This window comes from Sphaeramia orbicularis, chromosome 21 (genome assembly GCF_902148855.1).
Source record: "Sphaeramia orbicularis chromosome 21, fSphaOr1.1, whole genome shotgun sequence".
NCBI lineage: Eukaryota > Metazoa > Chordata > Actinopteri > Kurtiformes > Apogonidae > Sphaeramia > Sphaeramia orbicularis.
This window is the reverse complement of record NC_043977.1, coordinates 25,574,430-25,593,853: the sequence shown is the minus strand read 5'-3', so window position 1 is coordinate 25,593,853 and position 19,424 is coordinate 25,574,430. Positions and strand designations below refer to the sequence as shown.

The 19,424-nt window shown below is 36.2% G+C and overlaps 1 protein-coding gene across 1 annotated transcript; it reads right to left on the bottom strand.

Annotated features, from left to right (window-relative positions):
• Positions 1-298: 298 nt before the first annotated feature.
• On the bottom strand, positions 299-15,457 carry chaf1b (chromatin assembly factor 1, subunit B). Its single transcript, XM_030124882.1, has 14 exons — positions 15,367-15,457; positions 14,880-15,023; positions 13,069-13,201; positions 12,839-12,959; positions 12,405-12,508; positions 11,987-12,083; positions 11,740-11,824; positions 11,171-11,264; positions 10,994-11,063; positions 10,228-10,319; positions 9,958-10,117; positions 6,996-7,523; positions 2,439-2,527; positions 299-848 (listed from the first exon to the last, which is right to left on the bottom strand). The coding sequence occupies exons 2-14, from the start codon at positions 15,003-15,005 to the stop codon at positions 748-750; spliced, it is 1,800 nt and encodes a 599-aa protein (XP_029980742.1). The 5' UTR covers positions 15,006-15,023; positions 15,367-15,457; the 3' UTR covers positions 299-747.
• Positions 15,458-19,424: the final 3,967 nt, after the last annotated feature.

Below are 19,424 nucleotides of genomic sequence, written 5' to 3'. Positions count from 1 at the left end.
GATGACGGGGTTTCCACATTTACTACGGAGCCTCTTAACATCCAAAAAAGACATGATACTTTTGAAAAGCTGCATTTTAAAAGAATTATCTACATGTTTTGATAGGGTTAGTGGATCAACAGGTATTAAACATTTTAGATCAGTAGATGTTTTAGTTCACCAGTGGTTATTTGGGTCTTTATGGGTTAAATATGAGTGTTGGCCAACAATTTCACAATTAGCGCATTCAGTCATTTCCTCAGTCATCCCACAGTATTTTATACAAACCACACAGATACAAGAGTTGTATATGGAAAACTTTATTTGACACTCAGATAATGGCTTTAAATGCAATGACAATTTCCAGACTTTTTTTTTTTTTTTATAATTTCTTGTTTCAATCTCAGTTCATTCACGTTTGCAGCTCATACAGTTCACAAACCTCCTGAAGTGCTTTTGGTCATTCAGGTCTGAACTGCAAACACTGATGCATCTAAATATCCCACACATCAAATAATACACTTACCTAATAAACTGTATGATACAAAAACACATCACTAAAAGAAAAATTATTTCAAGATAAATGACTGTGAGCAGTTGCATCCAGTTACATCACAAACACTTGATCGTGTCTATCCTGTACTGTAGATACAGTTCAGTTGTACATCCACAGCTTTGTGGTTTTGTACCAGAGCGTCTTTAACTGTCACGCTCTGCTGTACATGTGCTCCAGTCTGATATCACAGCACTGCACGGTTTCCACAAACACTAAGCCTGGGTGACACTGGTCTTCTCTGCAGGGTCACTGGTCTTGGACCGTTTGGACTCTGGAGGCTGGCACACTGGATCAGAAGGAGGGGAGGGACGTTCTACAGAAATAAGAAGAAGAGAACATTTATAAAAGCACAGACACAGTGACAATACTCATCTGAGCATAAGCAGCTACAAATCTACATGCAATAGAGGAAAAGCTTGAAGACAAAAGTGTCCATATCAGTCAGTATTGATAATTATCATAGTAAAAGTCAAAACATAATTTGGTCCTGAGTGAAAGTTGAGGAAGACAGGTGTTTTTTGTGGTTTTGAAATATTCACACAAGAAATAATCATATGAAAAGAAAGTAAAAAACGTACAGTGGAGCTGAAGAACAGGTCAGCCAGCATGCAAATGACAAAGGACTGAAGAATTATGAGTCTTAATAAAGCCTGTGTCAGAAAGCAGGCATCAAAAATCATAGCAGACCCTGAACGTCCCATGTCATTTTAAGATGACCTGCTGCCATCAGGTAGAAGACTGATGGTCCCAAAGTGCAAATCAAATTCCTTTACGACTGATTTGTACACAAGCACTGAAGCACTTACATATTTATATGAATGTATGCTGATGTTCTGATATTAGAACTGCGTTGTCAAATATTGGTGTGCAGTTTTTTTAATCTGGGTTCCTACAGGTTTCTACAATAAGACTTTTTAAGACTACTTAGAACAGAATTTAATGCCCATTTCACAGCCATACTGGCAAAAATTTGTCACTCCTAGAATTTAAGAAAATGTATTTATTTACTCCAATGCTTTGATTCCCACTGTTCTGAGTCATTTCTGACCATGGGCTGCAAAGTCAGTGATAATTGGTTCGTAATTTCAATATAAATTGTCAGGTTGGAACGGGTGGAACCGAGTAGAACATTGGACATTTAACAGACACATTTTAACACAACACAGCCAACAAGTTTATGACATCATAACTTAAGACCTACCATATCAAATTTAATACCTTTTAAAGACTTTAAGGTATTAGATGCAGATTTGTAAATTCAAGACTTTTAAGACTTTTTAAGACCCTGCAGGAACCCTGTTTAATGTAATGCACCAGACTGTAGTAACACTGTGCCCAAGACACATTTTAAACTTTACTTTAATCAAGCATTTTAAAGATAAATCAAAGTAATGTGCTAAAGTCTAAGGCCACCATTAAGCTTGTTGTTTTATAAAGGTAAACAACCATACATATGCATTTCTCAATCTCTGCATTATGATACAACTGGAATATAAAAAATCATAACATGCTAGGGGGTTAACATGTTATTTTATTTCCCTGTTTTATGCATGCAAGTAAAAGACCAATGAAACTTGTTATCCATGGCAACAGATTTCATATTAACCCTAACACTTCCATGCGCAAAAGATATTCATTTTGCACAATTCAAATTAGCGTTGTTCACTGAAGCATGAAAACTGACCCAGGACACTGGTGTCAATCAAGGAATCAAGAATTACATGGTCAATAAACACATGTGACCAGATTTTCAAAATGTCTTTGCATTTTGGTTTTATGTTGTTTTTTTGAGTCTACTTTTTTCCTGATACACCCCATATAGAAACACCACATTAGGAGAATGTTACAGAATTTGAATTTGCCGCATAAATTGATCGCTCTACAGTTACTCGTCTTCACTGACCATGTTTGGCTTTCTCAGTGGATGAGGGAGTGGTGAAGAGCAAACTGACGGCTGGAGAACGAGTAGCAACTGGAGTCAAAGACACTCGCCTGGAAACAAGCAGGAAAAAAAAAGAGTCGGTTGTTTAGAGTTCAAGCATGAGACCAACAGAAAACAGGCACTGCATTTATACTGTTGTTTGTTCTGATGTAGTCACAGCCTTCGAGTAAAACTAGTCAACAAAGACATCTTAAGTTACAGATATAGAGCAAACACAAAAGCCTGCCATTGTTTTGGAGGAGTCCTTCGGAGTGATTATTATTTTATAGTCAGTGGGGGGTCCAACGAACCCCTCATACCAGACAGGGCTTTGTTCTCAGTGCCAGAGCTGAGCACATTTTAATCAACAAGACCATTACATTTCATATGACCCACAGGGAGTTTATTGTGGGTATTAAAATGCATTTCACACATTATAAAGTGCACAGCATCCATGTACTTTTAGTATACAACTCTGTTAAATGTATTTTTGCAGGATAATCAGCTTAGCTACTTTAATCATTAAACTGTGCAGGGGGAGGCGGCGGCCGTATGCTCTGTGTGTAGTGACTTCCTCTGTCTGATTCCAGTCAAAACACATTTGGATATTGAAGATTTCCATAAATTACCATGCATCTTCCTGTATGAGGGTGCTCTCCTGCACCTTTACACCATCTAGAGTTCATCTAAGTGGAGCATTATTTACCCTTAGTGAATAATTAAAGCTACAGAGGGCAGAAACCAGGAAAAACCCCAAGCAGAAAATATACAAAATATACAAAATACACAGCCCCTCTATCTTAACTAGTCGGTAAATAAAGATACAGAAGCGCATCCATTTCCAAAGTTTGGGTCAGAACCCACAGGTGGGTGGCAGGAGAGTTTGTTTTAATCACCTGACAAGTTTGCATTTCAAAGAACTTTTGATCATAAGCAAGTTTTTGACAGTAGTGAATATTCGTATTATTCAGGTCATTGAATCAAGCATAAAGACTAACATGCATCCATAAAATAATTCGTTTACCCTGCTTTAGTGCTCATTACCTCTGCCTAAATATATTTATTAGATTTCATTTATAAAATATTTAACATGTGTATTATCTATTAAATATGTATAAAAAGATGTTGTGATTCATTAAGTCTTGCCTATATCCTTAGGCTGGTTTATGTATTCAAGATATTATCATAAGGTGATGAAGTAACAGTGGCACATGTCGTCATGAGCGCTCATTTATGCACAAACAGCCTACTGTGAATTAGGTCATGATGGTTTGCTTTGGGTCCACAGAAAAAAAAGTTTGGGGAACATGAACAGGGTTCCTACAGGTTTCTACAAGTTAAGTTTAAGACTTTTTAAGACTACTTAAAACAGAATTTAAAGGAGTGATATTTTGCTTTTTTTTTTTTTTTTTTAAATAGAATTATGCATTTTAAAACACTTCCCTGTGGTCTACATAAACTGTAAATGCTATGCTTGGGTCTGAATTCTTCATTAATTCAACTCCACAGGCCCATCTTCAACCCTATTTCTGAGTAATGACACGAGACAGGCTGTTTTGAGCGCTGGCCCTTTAAATGCAAATTAGCCACTTCATGCCCCACCCCCTCCAGGTTGTTGGCTGCGCTGCTCTGTCCCGTTCAGCCACTTGTGTTCGTTAATACAACCAACAACTGAACATTTTAGGTAATCTCAAAGTTTAGACATATTTTCAGTTTTTACTACAACCGCTGCTGCTGACAAACAATTATGGCGTACTTGGAGAAATGTTTGTTGGAAGTCTTGACCTTATATGTGCAAATGTTGTGACGTAAGTAGTTATAAAATGTAACAAATTAACCAGGAATTAAAAAGGGGCTGTAGAAATCCACTCGGTTTCTGCCAAAATGAATATAAAGATAGGTTTGCAGCACCTGGAGGGTTCAAATTCAAGCTTTTTGAACTGTTAGGGTCCCTAAAAAACACAAATCAATGCACCAAAGACTAATAAAAGTGGGTTTAGCAAAATATGATCCCTTTAATGCCCATTTCACAGCTCATTTCATTTTCATACTGGCAAAAACTTGTGAGTCCCTAGAATTTAGGAAAATTAATTTATTTTCTCTAGCGCTTTGATACCCACTGTTCTGAGACTCACCGAGGGCTGGAAAGTTAGTGATAATTTCTTCCTAATGCCAATATAAATTGTCAGGTTGGAACGGGTGGAACTGAGTCAACTAACGTTACTTTCTTTGCAGCTTGGACATTCAAAAGACACATTTAAACACAACACAGCCAACAAGTTTATGTCAACATAACTTAAGACCTAACATATCAAATTTAATACCTGTGAAGCCTAAATATCACAGGCAGGAGCTGCCATAGGGCCAAGGTCTGCCCATGACAGAGTGGTGACAGTGAATAGTTTTTACACTCATCAGTCATCCTTTTCTTTTTTTTCAATAGCCTCTAACCAAAAAGATTTGTCACTGGCTTAAATCTTCAGGCCAGATCAGAGGTTTACAACTGAGCTAACTTGACAAAATGAAAGTGGCTGAGAGCTACTGGTGTTATTTTTAGTACTGTCCACACAACTGATCTTAAACCAGTTGATCAAGTTTCTTTTGTGTGAACATTTGATAACCCACAATATCTGACTTTGTGAAATAACATCTAGACTGTTCCACGTCAGCACGACCCCTGAAACATTGGGAATTTGCACCATTACTTGAGATTAGATTGATTGATTGGTTGACATTCCTGCAAAACAAATAAAAAACACAGTTACCATTCATGTCTGTGGAAAAATGAACACTTTTAGTGCCGTGGTTAGCTAAGAAAAGATATACAAGATTTGATTTTATATACAGTAATAAACAAATGATCAATACAGTGAATTTCTTGGTTCATCTCACCATTTTACCACACATTAACCGACAATTTGTAAAAAAAAAAATTAAATATTTTGCTGTTCTGGGTTACAACTGAAAATCCACTACAGAAAAATATCCAAATGTAGGTATGTATATCACCACTCAGGCAAACTGTAATGAGACATGACTTTTGGCCCTTATTGCTCAGGCCTGCTCAAGACACAAAAATATCTTATGTCTCACTGCTGATAAAACTAATGAAAATGTGATGGAGGTAGGCATTGATCTTATTTTTCCATAAGATCTGTTTTCTAGAGGGATCATACAGGTCTTGTCAGTCAAGAAATAAATAACAGCATTTTCCTACTCGGGTAACATTTGTTGTATTATTGGCCCATATACTAATGGAACAGCAGTATTTTACAGACAGCGTTGCACAGGTTTGTAGCACTGATGTCACTAGTACAGGTTGCTAGGATAGTTTATTTATAAGTTTAGGTCAGTTTGTGTATAGCAACACTTAAGTGGATAAGTGCACTAAAGTGTCTGGATTCAGTCCACATTATGTTCCAGTTTGTATTGGTTGTTTTGATGCTATTAAAGAAATAACCTCCAGTTTTTGAAGACCAATGTGTAATGACTTCGATGTACACAGTTGCTTAAGAGCGTCATTAGCGTGAAAAGGTTGTGACTCATTCTAAAACTCAAGCAGAACAAATAAGCACACCACAGTCTAGGTAACTGATAGACACACTGCAGGTATATGTACAGGAAAATGTCTTGTGTTTACGTCATCTAGATCAGCAGTGGCAAACTCATTTTAGTTCAGGGGCCACTCGTAAGATTTGATCTTAAGTGGGTCAGACCAGCAAAATAACCTCAAAAAAATTGTAATTACGCTATGAAAATGTTTACATCTACAAAGTATCTCTTACAAAAACATTAATAATATGACCCCTGAGCAACCTGAAATTTCTTAAGAAATATCGATGCAAATTGAACAATATTATGCCTCAGCCTCTCATTTACATATGTGCTTCACAACTTACAGATCTCGGTGGAAGAAAACACTCAGTAACAGGCATATTATTGTTAAAACTGCACTTCTCGTAAGACATTTCAAGTTGTTCATATTTGTTCAGGTTATTAACATTTTTTGTGAAATGATAGTTTGTAAATATAAGCATTTTCACTGATTTTACTTTTGTACATTAAAACAAAGATAAATATTTGCAGTTGTCATTACCCACTTGAGATTGAATTGGTCTGTATGTGACCCCTGATCTAAAATGATTTTGACACCCTTGATTGCTAATTTCTTCAGTGTAATTTTTGCATTTCACAAATTCATCCCACGGGACCCTGTTGCAGGCTGATTGACACCCCTGATGTAGATATTGTCAATATTCTGTTAATGTCAGTCCAAAATTATGCAAAAACACAGAGGTTCCATACAGATACAACAACAAAAGTCAATCATATACAACCTTAGCCTCTAGAAACCAAAGAAAACCAGATGAAAACTTTTTGCATTTTTGTTTTGTTACAATTTTCCACAAATTTAGAGAAAATTGTGATTCAGATTGTGGATTGTGATTTTTCCTAAAAAACATCAATATATGATCTTTCAGCCCTAGATGCAGCACATGTCTGCGTGCATGTAAGCATGACATCCCTTCATGTACTGACCTTGGTGTCGGTCCCTTTGGAGTGGTTGGAGCCTTAGGAGTAGTGGGCCCGGGGGTGTTAGCAGTGTTGAGGGCTTTAGGGGTGGAGGGTTTGAGTGGGGTAAGGCGAGGCTGAGGGGTCGAAGGTGCACTTGTGCTTCCAGGCGATGAAGCTGTAGCTTTAGGGGTGGAGGGCTTTCCCCAGCCCTCAAGGGTGTTCAGGGTGATCCTGCGTGGCTGAGGTTTAGACTTGGCAGTGGGAGTGGTCTTCTTCTCCTCTGATGTAGGGACGGAAGATGGGGGTGCGACAGGAGTATCTTTACCCAGGCTGGTTTGAGATGTGGGGGTCTGGGCAGAATTTGACGGCTGGGAAACTGGAGATGAGGTCTTGCTGGACTTCTTTCGCTTTTTCTCAACACCACTGTTTGGGGTGATGACCTCCAAGGTGGGGGGCTCCTTCAGTGGTGTTCCTAACTCACCAGGAGAGAACGACAGGAAGGAGCAGTATCCGTCTGTGGAAGATACAGCCAGGAAGGACCCATCACGTGACCTAAACAAAGTGTGACAGAATCCATAGGTCAGGAAATGAAAAAGCCGGACTTGAAATGTCAAACCAGGTCTGCAATGAAGAGTGGCTATAACATCAGGCTAATTGAACAACGGTGCAGTTGAGTACTTCAGCACAAATCTGAGGTACTTGTACTTTACATGAGCATCTCCATTTCACACAATTTTCTATTCCTACTCAGCATCTCTGTGGCAAATATTTCCTTTTTACTGAACTACATTTATCTAACATCTTCAGATATGTTACTTTTCTGATTAGTTTTTAAATCTCATTTCGGTCCAGTGAAAATCACACATTTCCAAAGGTTTCTTTTAGATTGTTGGTTCTAAACTGAAGGATGAAATGCTCTTTTATGGGCTGAGAAAACTTCTCTTCCTGTCTAAGGCTAAATAAACTCTTTAAATTACTCTTGGATTAGGCTCTGATCTTGTGCCAAGCTGTCCTTTTAAAAATACATGGTTCTCACAGGAAAATGATGATTTTATAGAATATAATACTCCACTGTACATTAAACCACTCAACAGTATATAGAAATATGTTAAATAGTACCTCAGCTTAACTTAGTATCTCAATAGGACCTCAACTTAAAACACATCCAGTACATCGCATCACACTCAATAAAACACTGGTAACACGAGTCCAAAAATTTCTAACTTCAATCATCTAAAGTACTTACTGCAACTAATATAGCTGAAAATTCACTGTTTCTGTCAAAGCAATGCTGTAAAACACATAAATGAACTTGTTACATTCAGGATGTTCAAATAGCTCCCTGAAGAGCCTCAAATTAACCCAGAATTTTCCATCATGAGTACTAACGGAGACCAGAAAGAGATCATATTTCTCTAATAGTAGCTTCTCTTCATTAACATGCTGTTAATGGTTTTAAAATCCTTGTCCTGACATAAAAAACTCCCTTTATAATAAAATCCATATTAAAAGCCTCAGTAGAATATTATCCCAACTGACTACTTTACTGTTAAAGTGCAGGTGTATTAGTAGTTCCTAGACTTTCTAAAACAGAGCCTTCAGTTACCAGGTTCACACTGGTGGGATCCAGTTCCTGGTCTGGGAGGCAGACAGCCTCTCTATTTTCCAGTTTAGACCTTCCTTTTTCAGACTGTATAGTTAGTGCTGGCTCAGGTGACCCTGAACCATCCCATAGTCCTGCTGCATAGTCCTTGGCTGCAGGGGGAACTGTGATGCACTGAACACCACCTCTCCTCCTCTTTCTTTATCCATGTATTTATAGATCTTACTATTATATTTCACCATCTGTGTCTTCCCTCTCCGGTAGTTTGTACTCTTCCTCCTCTCTCTCCTTCTACTCTTAAACACACATCTATGGGCTGTATGTTTCTGATGTGGAGTTACAGGTCTGTAAACTGCCTAATGTTTCACTGTGTTGTACAAGGTCTGTTGCAGTGTCTCCATGTTTTTTTGTCTCTCTCCCCCTTTTCCACTCACTCCAACCAGCCAAGGCAGATCGCTGCCAACACTGAACCAAGTTCTACCAGTGGTTTCTTCTATTAAATTGAGTTTTTCTTTCCTACTGTCACCAAGACATTGCTCTCATGGGATTTGTTGGATTTTTCTCTGTAAAACATTGGTGGCTAGTGCTAAAGAGGACTCAAAAAAATATGAATAAACCAGCTCTGAAACTGTCTGCAGAGGCAAATGTATAATTTTTGAATCAGCTGATAATGCTCATCATGAGCCTTTGATTTTAATGTTTCACTAACGTCTGAATTTCAGTGAAATAAAGCCCCATTACTTGCAGGACTCAAACTCCTATACTCTGCCTGGCAAACCTGCAACCTAACCTCTTGATGACCAGCTGCCATCTGTTTTAACGGAAGAAGCTCCTCCAGCCAACCGCCTTGGTCCTCGACCCTCAGTCCTCAATTTGTATTCAAGGGAATTGAGACTGAGATCAATTTCACCATCGAGCATAAAAATAAGGAAATGAGAAGAGGCCACTCATTTTACCAGTACCTCATGACCAGGAAGTGAACATATTCACACAGAAATGAACTAAATACAGTTAAAAACAACTTGTTGACCAGGACTACAGGACACAGAACAAGTATTATGTAACTATATATTATAATTCTTTTTTTTTTTTACTTCAGAGACAATTTTAAGTGTTATATAATAGTGTATGTTATTGTCCTTTCTATATTAAGAGCTTTGAGATAATTTACTTTTGTGTGATTTTATATAAGCAAAAACTGAACATATGTTTCATACTTAGAGTAATTATGTGTTTTTTTTGACTTGCAGTGGACTATTTTCATCATGTGGAAATTGAGTCTGATTTTGTACTAAGGTGCAGGGCTGTCAAATGTCAGTCAATACAGTGATTCATTAATCAAAGGTTTATAAAAGAGCACAGCAGTGGAGAGTGCTAATTTACCATGTGAGATCACTGAGAGTGTGGTAGTGGATGTTGGACACTAGACCGAAGGGAAGGGTCTGCTGTGTGTCGTACAAGAAGATGGAGTCCTCAGATGCAACAGCAAACACCATACGATAAGGCAACTCGAACACATTTGGAAGAGTCTGGATAGATCCATCTGTGGATCAGCAATGTAGGAAAAGTGAAAAAAATACGCAGACATGGACAACATGAAGAGCAGAAAGAAGGGTTTCTTCATCCTATAATTATGCAGGTACATGTCCTTGCCTTCTCCTTCCTTGGTCCTTAGTTCAAAGTAGACAGGGCAGCAACGCACAGCCAGTGTAGCCTTAGTCGGACATGGCAAGTGAGCGATTGGCCTAAAAGACAGAGAAAAACACGGGCATCAGTTACTATTGTTAACATGAGTCTGATGTTTGTAAATTCCATGATCAGGGTTCCCACTCTTTCCCTGAAATTATTTTCCAGGACATTTTCAGTCACTACAGAGACAAGTTATCATGTCATACACTAATCCATCCCCCCTCATTCTTTGGAAGTGTTTTTTTCTACAGTTGTAACTTGCATTTACCCAGATTGTTTCTATGTTTATTACTCAGACATTTGATGTGCAGTCTATGGCTATAATTTATCTAAGAAAAATAATTATGACAAATATATCATTGAATAATTCAAACACACCCACAGATTACAGCGTAGCACTTCATTAGCATGACAAACATGATTTATTGGGCAACTCCCAAATCAACGTTCTCTCCTCTCTTACTTTCTCTCCTGCACCTCCTCTAAAAATATTTGTATATTTTCAATAAATCACTGAAAAACAATTTCCTTTGTTTCATCACAGTTCAGATGCCCAAGGTCACAAGTAAGGAGGAAGATAAATAACTTTCCAGAATAACTTAACCGTTTCCAGGACATTTGACCTTTTTTCTCATTTTCTATGTTTTCCATGACTAGAAAAAAGGTCAATCATTTTCCAGGTTTTCCAGGATGCGTGGGAACCCTGAAGATCTATGACAGTAAAACTTACCTTTTGAGGCCCTTTCTGGAAAAGATATATGTTGTATTCATGATGTTTTCTCCTATCTCGACACATCCGGCTGGGGTCAAAAAATAAGATCGACAACGAAACAAGATGATGAGCATCATAAGGATACTGCAACACTTTCCATCACAGTTCAACATTATATTTTGTACACATGTGTACCTGGAACAAGCAGGAAAGACCCATCTGGTGTGAACGAAAGGCGTCGAAAGAATGACCTCATGCTGTCATCGTGAAACATTCTGTATTGCTTGACCTGCCAAGTCACAAAAAAGGTGCAAGTGTGAGGTGGGTGAAACACATCTCAGTCAACACGCAACACAGACACAAGATCTCTGAAGATTACAGGGTCATTTTTGCAGCTATAAAATTCAAGGATGATTCTGTTGTCTGTGCAAGAATATCCTTAGGGATTCTCGATAAATAAATTTTAAAAATCTGAGCAAGTTTTATAGTTTGTAGACATGATTATCACTTGAGGAGACATTTAATAGTTTCGCAAAAATGTTCATGTGGAATTAAGTAAGTTGAGGATCTGTATGATCTGAGGATTCTTTCATTAATTTACAGAATCGTTATACACTTGTTTTTGTCAAGAAGGAGCTAAAACACAAGTATCAATGAGATTAGAGGGGTTTGGTTTGACACACCCATTGATTTTACTGCATACAAACATTAGGACAAAACTCATACAATGTAATGCCTCAGCTATGAATCATAATTTCACTGACCTCTCCCTCTGCAAGAGGCCCAGAGCTCATTTTACTGATACAGAAGGCCTTCTTTTTTGTGTGAGTACTGTACACACGCATCACTCTGAAAGAAAAGAAAAACTTTTCAGTATCAAGCTGCTGAAAACCATTCAGTTGTGACTAACCACTGAGTTGCTAAGCAACAGCCAACACCATAATGTGATAAATATTAGACACAGGAAGACAAAGAGTGCTGTGAGACATCAGTCTGAAAATTATGTTGTACCTGTCACAGCTTAGGGTGGCAACATATTGGCCCAGAGGATCCCAGGCCACGCCCTGAACGTAGCTCTTATGGTCATTTAAGATGCACAGCTTCTGTCCTAAATACAGAAAAGGTTTAGACATAACAAAAAAGAGCCAAAATAACATACTCCCTCATGAACAGATCTGACTAAGACTCAAAAATCTACTTAAAGTGTGTGTTACTACTGAATAGTCACAAAGGCTTCAGTCTTTACTTTAAACCTCTATTTGTTGCTTTGTCTAACACACAGCTTAGACATCTCAAACATCTCCTATGATGCATGAATGCATTTCTAGTCTGTTTTAGACATTGGTTTGCCATTTACTATATTTTTTATCTACTCATCTTTTATTTATTGTATTAAACAGATACTTTGTATTTATGGATGTAAACCAACCTTTGTTGATGTCCCACATAATCGCAGTATTGTCGACCGACCCTGACACTATGAAGTTTCCATCCCGGGTCCAGCAGATGTCGTACACATCCTCTATGTGGCCCCTAAAAGGTGCATCAAAAGTAAAGTTGCTAAAATTGACAGTAGTCATCATAGTCTTGAAGCTTAAATGCAATCTAACGTCCCAATCATAACACAATCACGACAAATACATAATCATAAACACTTAATAAAAAGTAATGTCAGAAAATCTAAAATTTCTGTTGAAACTGTCTCAGGTAAATAATAATTACTGCTCTTCTCCTTTGGGTCAACTGTAGTGAGTAGCAGAAATGGGAAGGTTTCACCACTTTTTAATGCAGTGCCCATGACTGCCTTAGAAAGGTGAAAGAAAATATTGAAAGTTAGATGAATGAGGTGCTTGCTGCTTTTACCTCAGCGTTTTGACCACAGACCAGCTCTCCTTGTTGAGCTGAGCGTCTTCATCTTCCTGGAAGACAGGGGTCTGCTCAGGCTCCTTACTGTCATTGAGCTTCCACAGCAAAATAGCTGAATCTGAAATAAATAACATACAATTACTAAAGGCGACACTGGCTCTGTGTCTATGACAACATGTGCTTTTGCACTGATTCTGAAAACATGACAGGGATTGTATGAGTCATACCATCACCGCCTGATGCCAGAAACTCTCCACTGGGGCTAAACCGCACCACGTTCACAGCTTTGGTGTGTCTGGCCAGATTAGACAGAAACTCCACCACAGCCTTACCGTCCGGGCCCAGATCTACCCGCCACAGCTGCACCAGGATCAGAGCAGAAGGTTGTTGTTATATACAGCTTTAACTACATACAGGGGTTGGACAAAATAATGGAAACACCTTCACCTCAAGATGATAATGCCCCAATCCATACAGCTACAATTGTTAAAGAATGGCATGAGGAACATTCTAATGAAGTTGAGCATCTCGTATGGCCGGCACAGTCCCCAGACCTCAACATTATTGAGCATTTATGGTCAGTTTTAGAGATTCAAGTAAGACCGCCATCGTCTCTAAAAGAGTTGGAGGGTATTCTAACTGAAGAATGGCTTAAAATTCCTTTGGAAACAATTCACAAGTTGTATGAATCAATACCTCGGAGAATTGAGCCTGTAATCGCCGCAAAAGGCGGACCTACTCCATATTAAATTATATTTTGTTGATTTTTTAAGGTGTTTCCATTATTTTGTCCAACCCCTGTATATTACAGCTGTGTGGCTGCACAATTAATCAAATCACAATTGCAATATAAACCTTTAATTCTGTAATTATACACATCTGTAGTTTAAGGGTCCAGATTTAGGAGACTTCAGGGTTATTCGAGTGAAAAACAAAAAAACAAAAAAAAAACACAATCTCTGTTTGGTGGTATTTTTTGATTTTGATTTAATGACAATAAGTGTAAGTCAAAACAACATTATTAGATATATATTTATAATAAATATTTGGATTTGCTAATGCTAATTTAAGAGTGTATGCTTGGTTTAATACTAGTATATATGTAATTATGAATTTTCTTTATAACCAAGCAAGTAGACTCAAATTGATATCACAATACTGCCCAGAATGACTTATTTACAAAATTGCCCAGTCCAATAAATCAGCAATTGTCTTAGATCAGGGGTGCCAAAGATGTGGCCCGAGGGCCAAATGCGATCTCCAAAGGTTCCAATCTGACCCATGAGATGAATTTGTGAAATGCAAAAATTACAATTAAGATATTCACAAAAATTTTAGTTCAGTTTCGACTTACAGATCAGTAAAATATTATAATAACCTATAGTCACAACTCAAAAATTTTCTCTTTGGAAATGTAAACATTTTCATGTAATTTTCCTGTATTTACACCAAAACAAACTATCATATCACAAAAAACGTAAATATCCTGAACAAATATGAACAACCTGAAATGTCTTAAAAGGAGTCAGTGTAATTTTAACAATATTCTACCTTTTAATTAATGTTTTGTGTATCTGTAGATCCACTGTGATCTGTAAGTTGTAATGAACATGTGTAGATAATAAACTGAAGCATAATATTGTTAAAATTGCTGTCATTTTTCTTAAGAAATATTAGGTTGTTTCTTTTATTTACATTGTTTTAAAGGCACATTTGTGGATGTAGACATTTTCACTATGTAAGGAAAGTTTGGAGTTGATATTATTTATATGTAATTATGTCATTATTTTTCTGGTCCGGCCCACTTCAGACCAAATTTGGCTGAATTTGGCCCCTAAACTAGAATGAGTTTGACTTCCATGTCTTAGATTAAAGATCACAAAACCTACTTATAACCACCGACAAAATGCATAATACATCTTGAGTATTTTGGTACTTTTGTGAAAGTCTGAATCACAGCATACATTTTAACCAAAAATCTCTTAATCACAATTAAAAACCCATTATCATCACCTTCTGTTGGACCATGTGCACTTACTCTGACTGTAGTATCCACTCCAGCTGTAGCCAGCCGATGAATCCGTCCATCTGAGCTGTGTTGGAAGTCCAGACTGTAGACTGGTTCTTTGTTGTGCCATGCAATCTCACAAGTCACCACCTTCATTTTTACATCCAACACCGACTTCATGAAAAAAGAAAACCGTGTAAGTTTACCACTCTGTTTTAAAATTTTAAATCCATGTAACGACTTACAGTTATTTCATAATGCTAGCAAACGTGAACCATGTTTGTTTATATAAATTCACACAACAAATTGCTAAAATAGCTACTTTGACACAGTTACTTGAACTGGAAAATGCAGAAAGCTAACACCGATTTGTAGCTAGGTTAAAGTTTAGTCCACAACACATTAAATCACACAGTATTTTACTTTACAGTTTGCTAACATTTAGCGACATTTATTCACGACTGTTTATTCAACTTGAGACATTAAAAACTACTATAATGTATAATTGTGGAGTTACCTCTGTCCTGCTGTTAAGCTGCTATCGTCAGTCTTTCCCGCGTACCCTTCATTCAAAACTTCCGGGGGACGGCACGCCGCTGATTGGCTGAAAATGCGGAAGAGGCGGTGCTTAATTGTGACTTTTTGCATCTTCCCTCTACGACTGCATGTAAAATGAATTTTAAATAACTTCAGAAAAAAGATATATTATCGACCTTTTCATTATTTTTGCCAAATTTCACAATCATTGCTGCAAATTTGCACATCAACGTCCAAACATCACTGTTTTCAAAGCCCTTTTTGCCAATTACGTGGACAATTTGAGAAACAGTATTCAAACAGAATTCTAAAGCAAATAAAACAAAAAAATATGTCAAATGTATAATCTTATTCAATTTGTATAATTTCTATTTATTCCTCGAGCAATTTTTTTTATTACATTTTTTTAAATTTATTTATTTTATGATTTTTATTTATTTATTTATTTTCCTAATGTTTTTACTTACATGTATTTCTCTATATAATGTAAAAGATTGTGTGAATTATAGAACTTTCTATCCTTGTTGTTGTATACTATTATGTATAAAAAAAAAGTAATAATGAATTTATACATCGATGGTTTAATGCTTAAATAGATTCATTAGTACTGTTTTGAAGTCAAGGTTGTATCATGATTATTGCAGAGAGATCAGATGGCAGAAGCCCACCTCACTAACATCTTGTACATTGAACTAAGCACACTCTAAATTTATGAAATGGCCAATCTTGCCAAAGGTTAAAGAAACTCACTTTAAAATCATAAACAGGATTTATCCTGTAGCAGAGTTCCTTAAGAAAAGATTTAAGTTTGAGGTGGATTAGTGCTCCTTCTGCAATAGTAGTGATGAAACCTTAGAACACTTATTTTTCTTATGTCCTGCATCACACGGCTTTTGGTCAGACATAAAAAAAAAAATGGATTTCAATAAAAATTAATGGTATTCCATGTTTTGAATTATATCATATTATTTTTTATATGGGTAATTTGGACTCATCTGTTTCAGATATTATTAATATAATTTTATTATTAGGTAAATATCATATCCACTGTGCAAAATGGAAAAATAAGCCCTCCTTTTCTGGTTTTACAAATGAATTTAAAATGTTTGTCTTTGCCCTAAGAAAATTGGGAAAAAAACAAAATTGCAATGATAAATAAACCAGAACACTGATCGTTACTTATTATTTTAATTTAATAAAGTTTTCTCTGTTGCATCTCTGCTCCTTTACTTTAATTTAATTTGCCTGATTATTTACACTGTATTGTATTTGAATGTTGTTGTTTTTTTTTTGTTCTTGCCTTACATATCCCCATGATTGTTGTGCTTTATTTTATGTTCATTTGTATTACTATGTTATTGTCCTCATTGAGAGTTTGTATTTTTTTCACAAGTTTGATTTAAAAAAAAAAAAAAAAATGGTTTAATGCTTCGTTATGAACATTTTCTTCTTACTAAATCTTTTCCTGTAACAAATAGAGAATTCAGTCAGATAATAAAAGCTAACCCTCATGGTCTTTCTTATGAAAAGTCATCTCCAGTTTCAAGAAATGATAAGAATAGAGTCTCGTTTAATGATTAATGGTATTAACATTTTGGATTCTAAATGCAAGAATAAACATATAAGAAACACATTCTATGAAGAAGGAAAATAACCCCCAGAGGGAAGGGTTTTTGGGACAGTGTGTTTTCATTTGATAAGATAAGAGAGATTCACATCAAGATTTCACATAGTATATAAACCACTAATGCAAATCTTTCTAAAATTTTAGTTGTCGAAAATAAATATATCTTCCATACTAATGAGCCTGAAACTTTAATACACTTATCCTGTCAATGCAACCACTCTATTATCCACTGGACTAAATTGGTAAGACATATAGTGTAAAGACAGACACCCCATTGTAATTGATTGTAAGTCTGTTATTACATATTTAACTCACCAAGAGAGCAGCATTGAGTACATTGTTAACTTTTTAACCTATAAAGACCTAAACATCCACTGGCGACCAAAACCATCTACTGATCTAAACTGTTTAATACCTGTTGAGCCACTAATCCTATCAATCCATGTCAATAATTGGTGTAAAATACAGTTATTCATCTTTTCATGATCATCAGATATGACCCATTTGGATGTTCAGAGGCTCTGTAGTTACCATGGAAACACCATCATCTTCTTCAACATTGAGTCACTAGTAAAACCCATGGAGTTGGATCAATGACAGTGGACGGACACACTGGGTTTATGACCAATTAATAAGAGATTGGACTGAAAAAGACACTTTTTCTTCTGTTTTCTCTGTTTTTGATATAACAACCCTCTACTTTAATCTGAGGTTTAATGAACATCTACATGATCAGTGAATTAAATATAGGAAAATATCTGACTTTCACTTAAGAATGCAAAATACTGAGCATAATTTTAGAATAAATCACTTCAGTAAAGTAAAAAAAAAATAGAGAAAAAATCATTTGGGAACTGACACAAAAATAGCTCTGGGTCTTTATCTGTTAATATTATTTGGTAAATTCCATGTTCATAAATGCAGAGTGCTGACAGTGACCCCCAGTTTACACAGACTCCTGGCTGAATGTGAACATTACAAATGCAGTATTAAGCTTATAGACTCCCCCAAATGTGACAAGACTGTCAAACTACATGAAGAACTTTTTACAGAGAACTAATGTTAAAGGATCCCTTTGTATATATTTGTTTTGTTTTTTATGTTAAGACTGTTGTAAGTTCATGCAACCTTGTCGATTGTATGTTAGTTATTCCTTAACTGTATTCTTCGAAATAAAGTTCTGAAAAAAATAATAATAATAATGATAATAATTTAATAAAAACAGGTGACTTGCTGTTCTTAGTAAATACACCACACATTAATACACATATGTTTATACAATCAGATATATGTTTTGAAAGAGAAAGAATGATTCAGTTTTTTCCTAAAAAGGTAAATGAAGAAATAGTGAAAAACCGACTTACTTCCATTGATAACTACATTTAAGGTAGTTAGTTATAAAGACCAAAAACTATTTTTGTGGCCACTTTCAAGATTTTCTGTGTATATTTAATCTTTCCTAACTGATTCATCACCAGCTATCATAACATTCTCCTCTTCATTTTGCATTCTTCATGTAAAAACAGGGATTTTCCTATATTTGATTTACCGGATGTTGGTAAAACAGGTGTCTACGACCACTGTCATTTTTTAAACTACGAGTTTCATTGGTGAATCAAGGTTGTAAAAGTTGACGGTGTTCATTGCAGAGCCTCTGAATGTCCAAATGGGTCAAATCTGATGTCACTGACAAGTTAAGAAACTGCATTATGCCTGAATTATTTCAATGTACTGAGAGGATCAGTGGAGCAAAAGTTATTACACATTTTATATAAGTAGATGATTTCAGTCGCCTGTGGCTGTTAAGGTCTTAGAGGGTTAAACTAATGGTTTAATATCATCCTGCAGCAGTTTGCCTGTAGTTTAACCTCATTCATATTAGCAGTCATTCTGGTGCTCTGCCTTTCCACACACAGAAATACTGGCATGTTGTTATTCATAAATATATTTTATTTCTGCTTCCATCACACCCACAGCTCTACATCTGGCATTAGGTAAAAGTAGTTACAGACTTGGATTTATTCTGTCATCAGAAAATGGCCTTCCCAGACTTGAGGTTAGGACCCAAATTTGGTCATGGAACTGGTTTTATTGGGTCATCGAGTATCTGAGTAAAACACATGATAATAGTAGAGTACATGATATATGAATTTAATTCCATAATTAAAACAGAGGAAGAGAAACCTCAACAAAGACATGTGAAACCAGTCATGAAGACGTCACAAGATGAAAAATTACATTAAGAAAGATATAACATGATTAAAACCAAGTAAAAAGCACAATAAGATGAAAATGACATAAAAATGTAACAAGACAAAAGCAATGTAAAAAAAAATAAAGATGTTAATGAAAATAACTTAATATGTAAAGAAAATAAAAAGAGGTAACAAGATTATAATACATAACTTGAT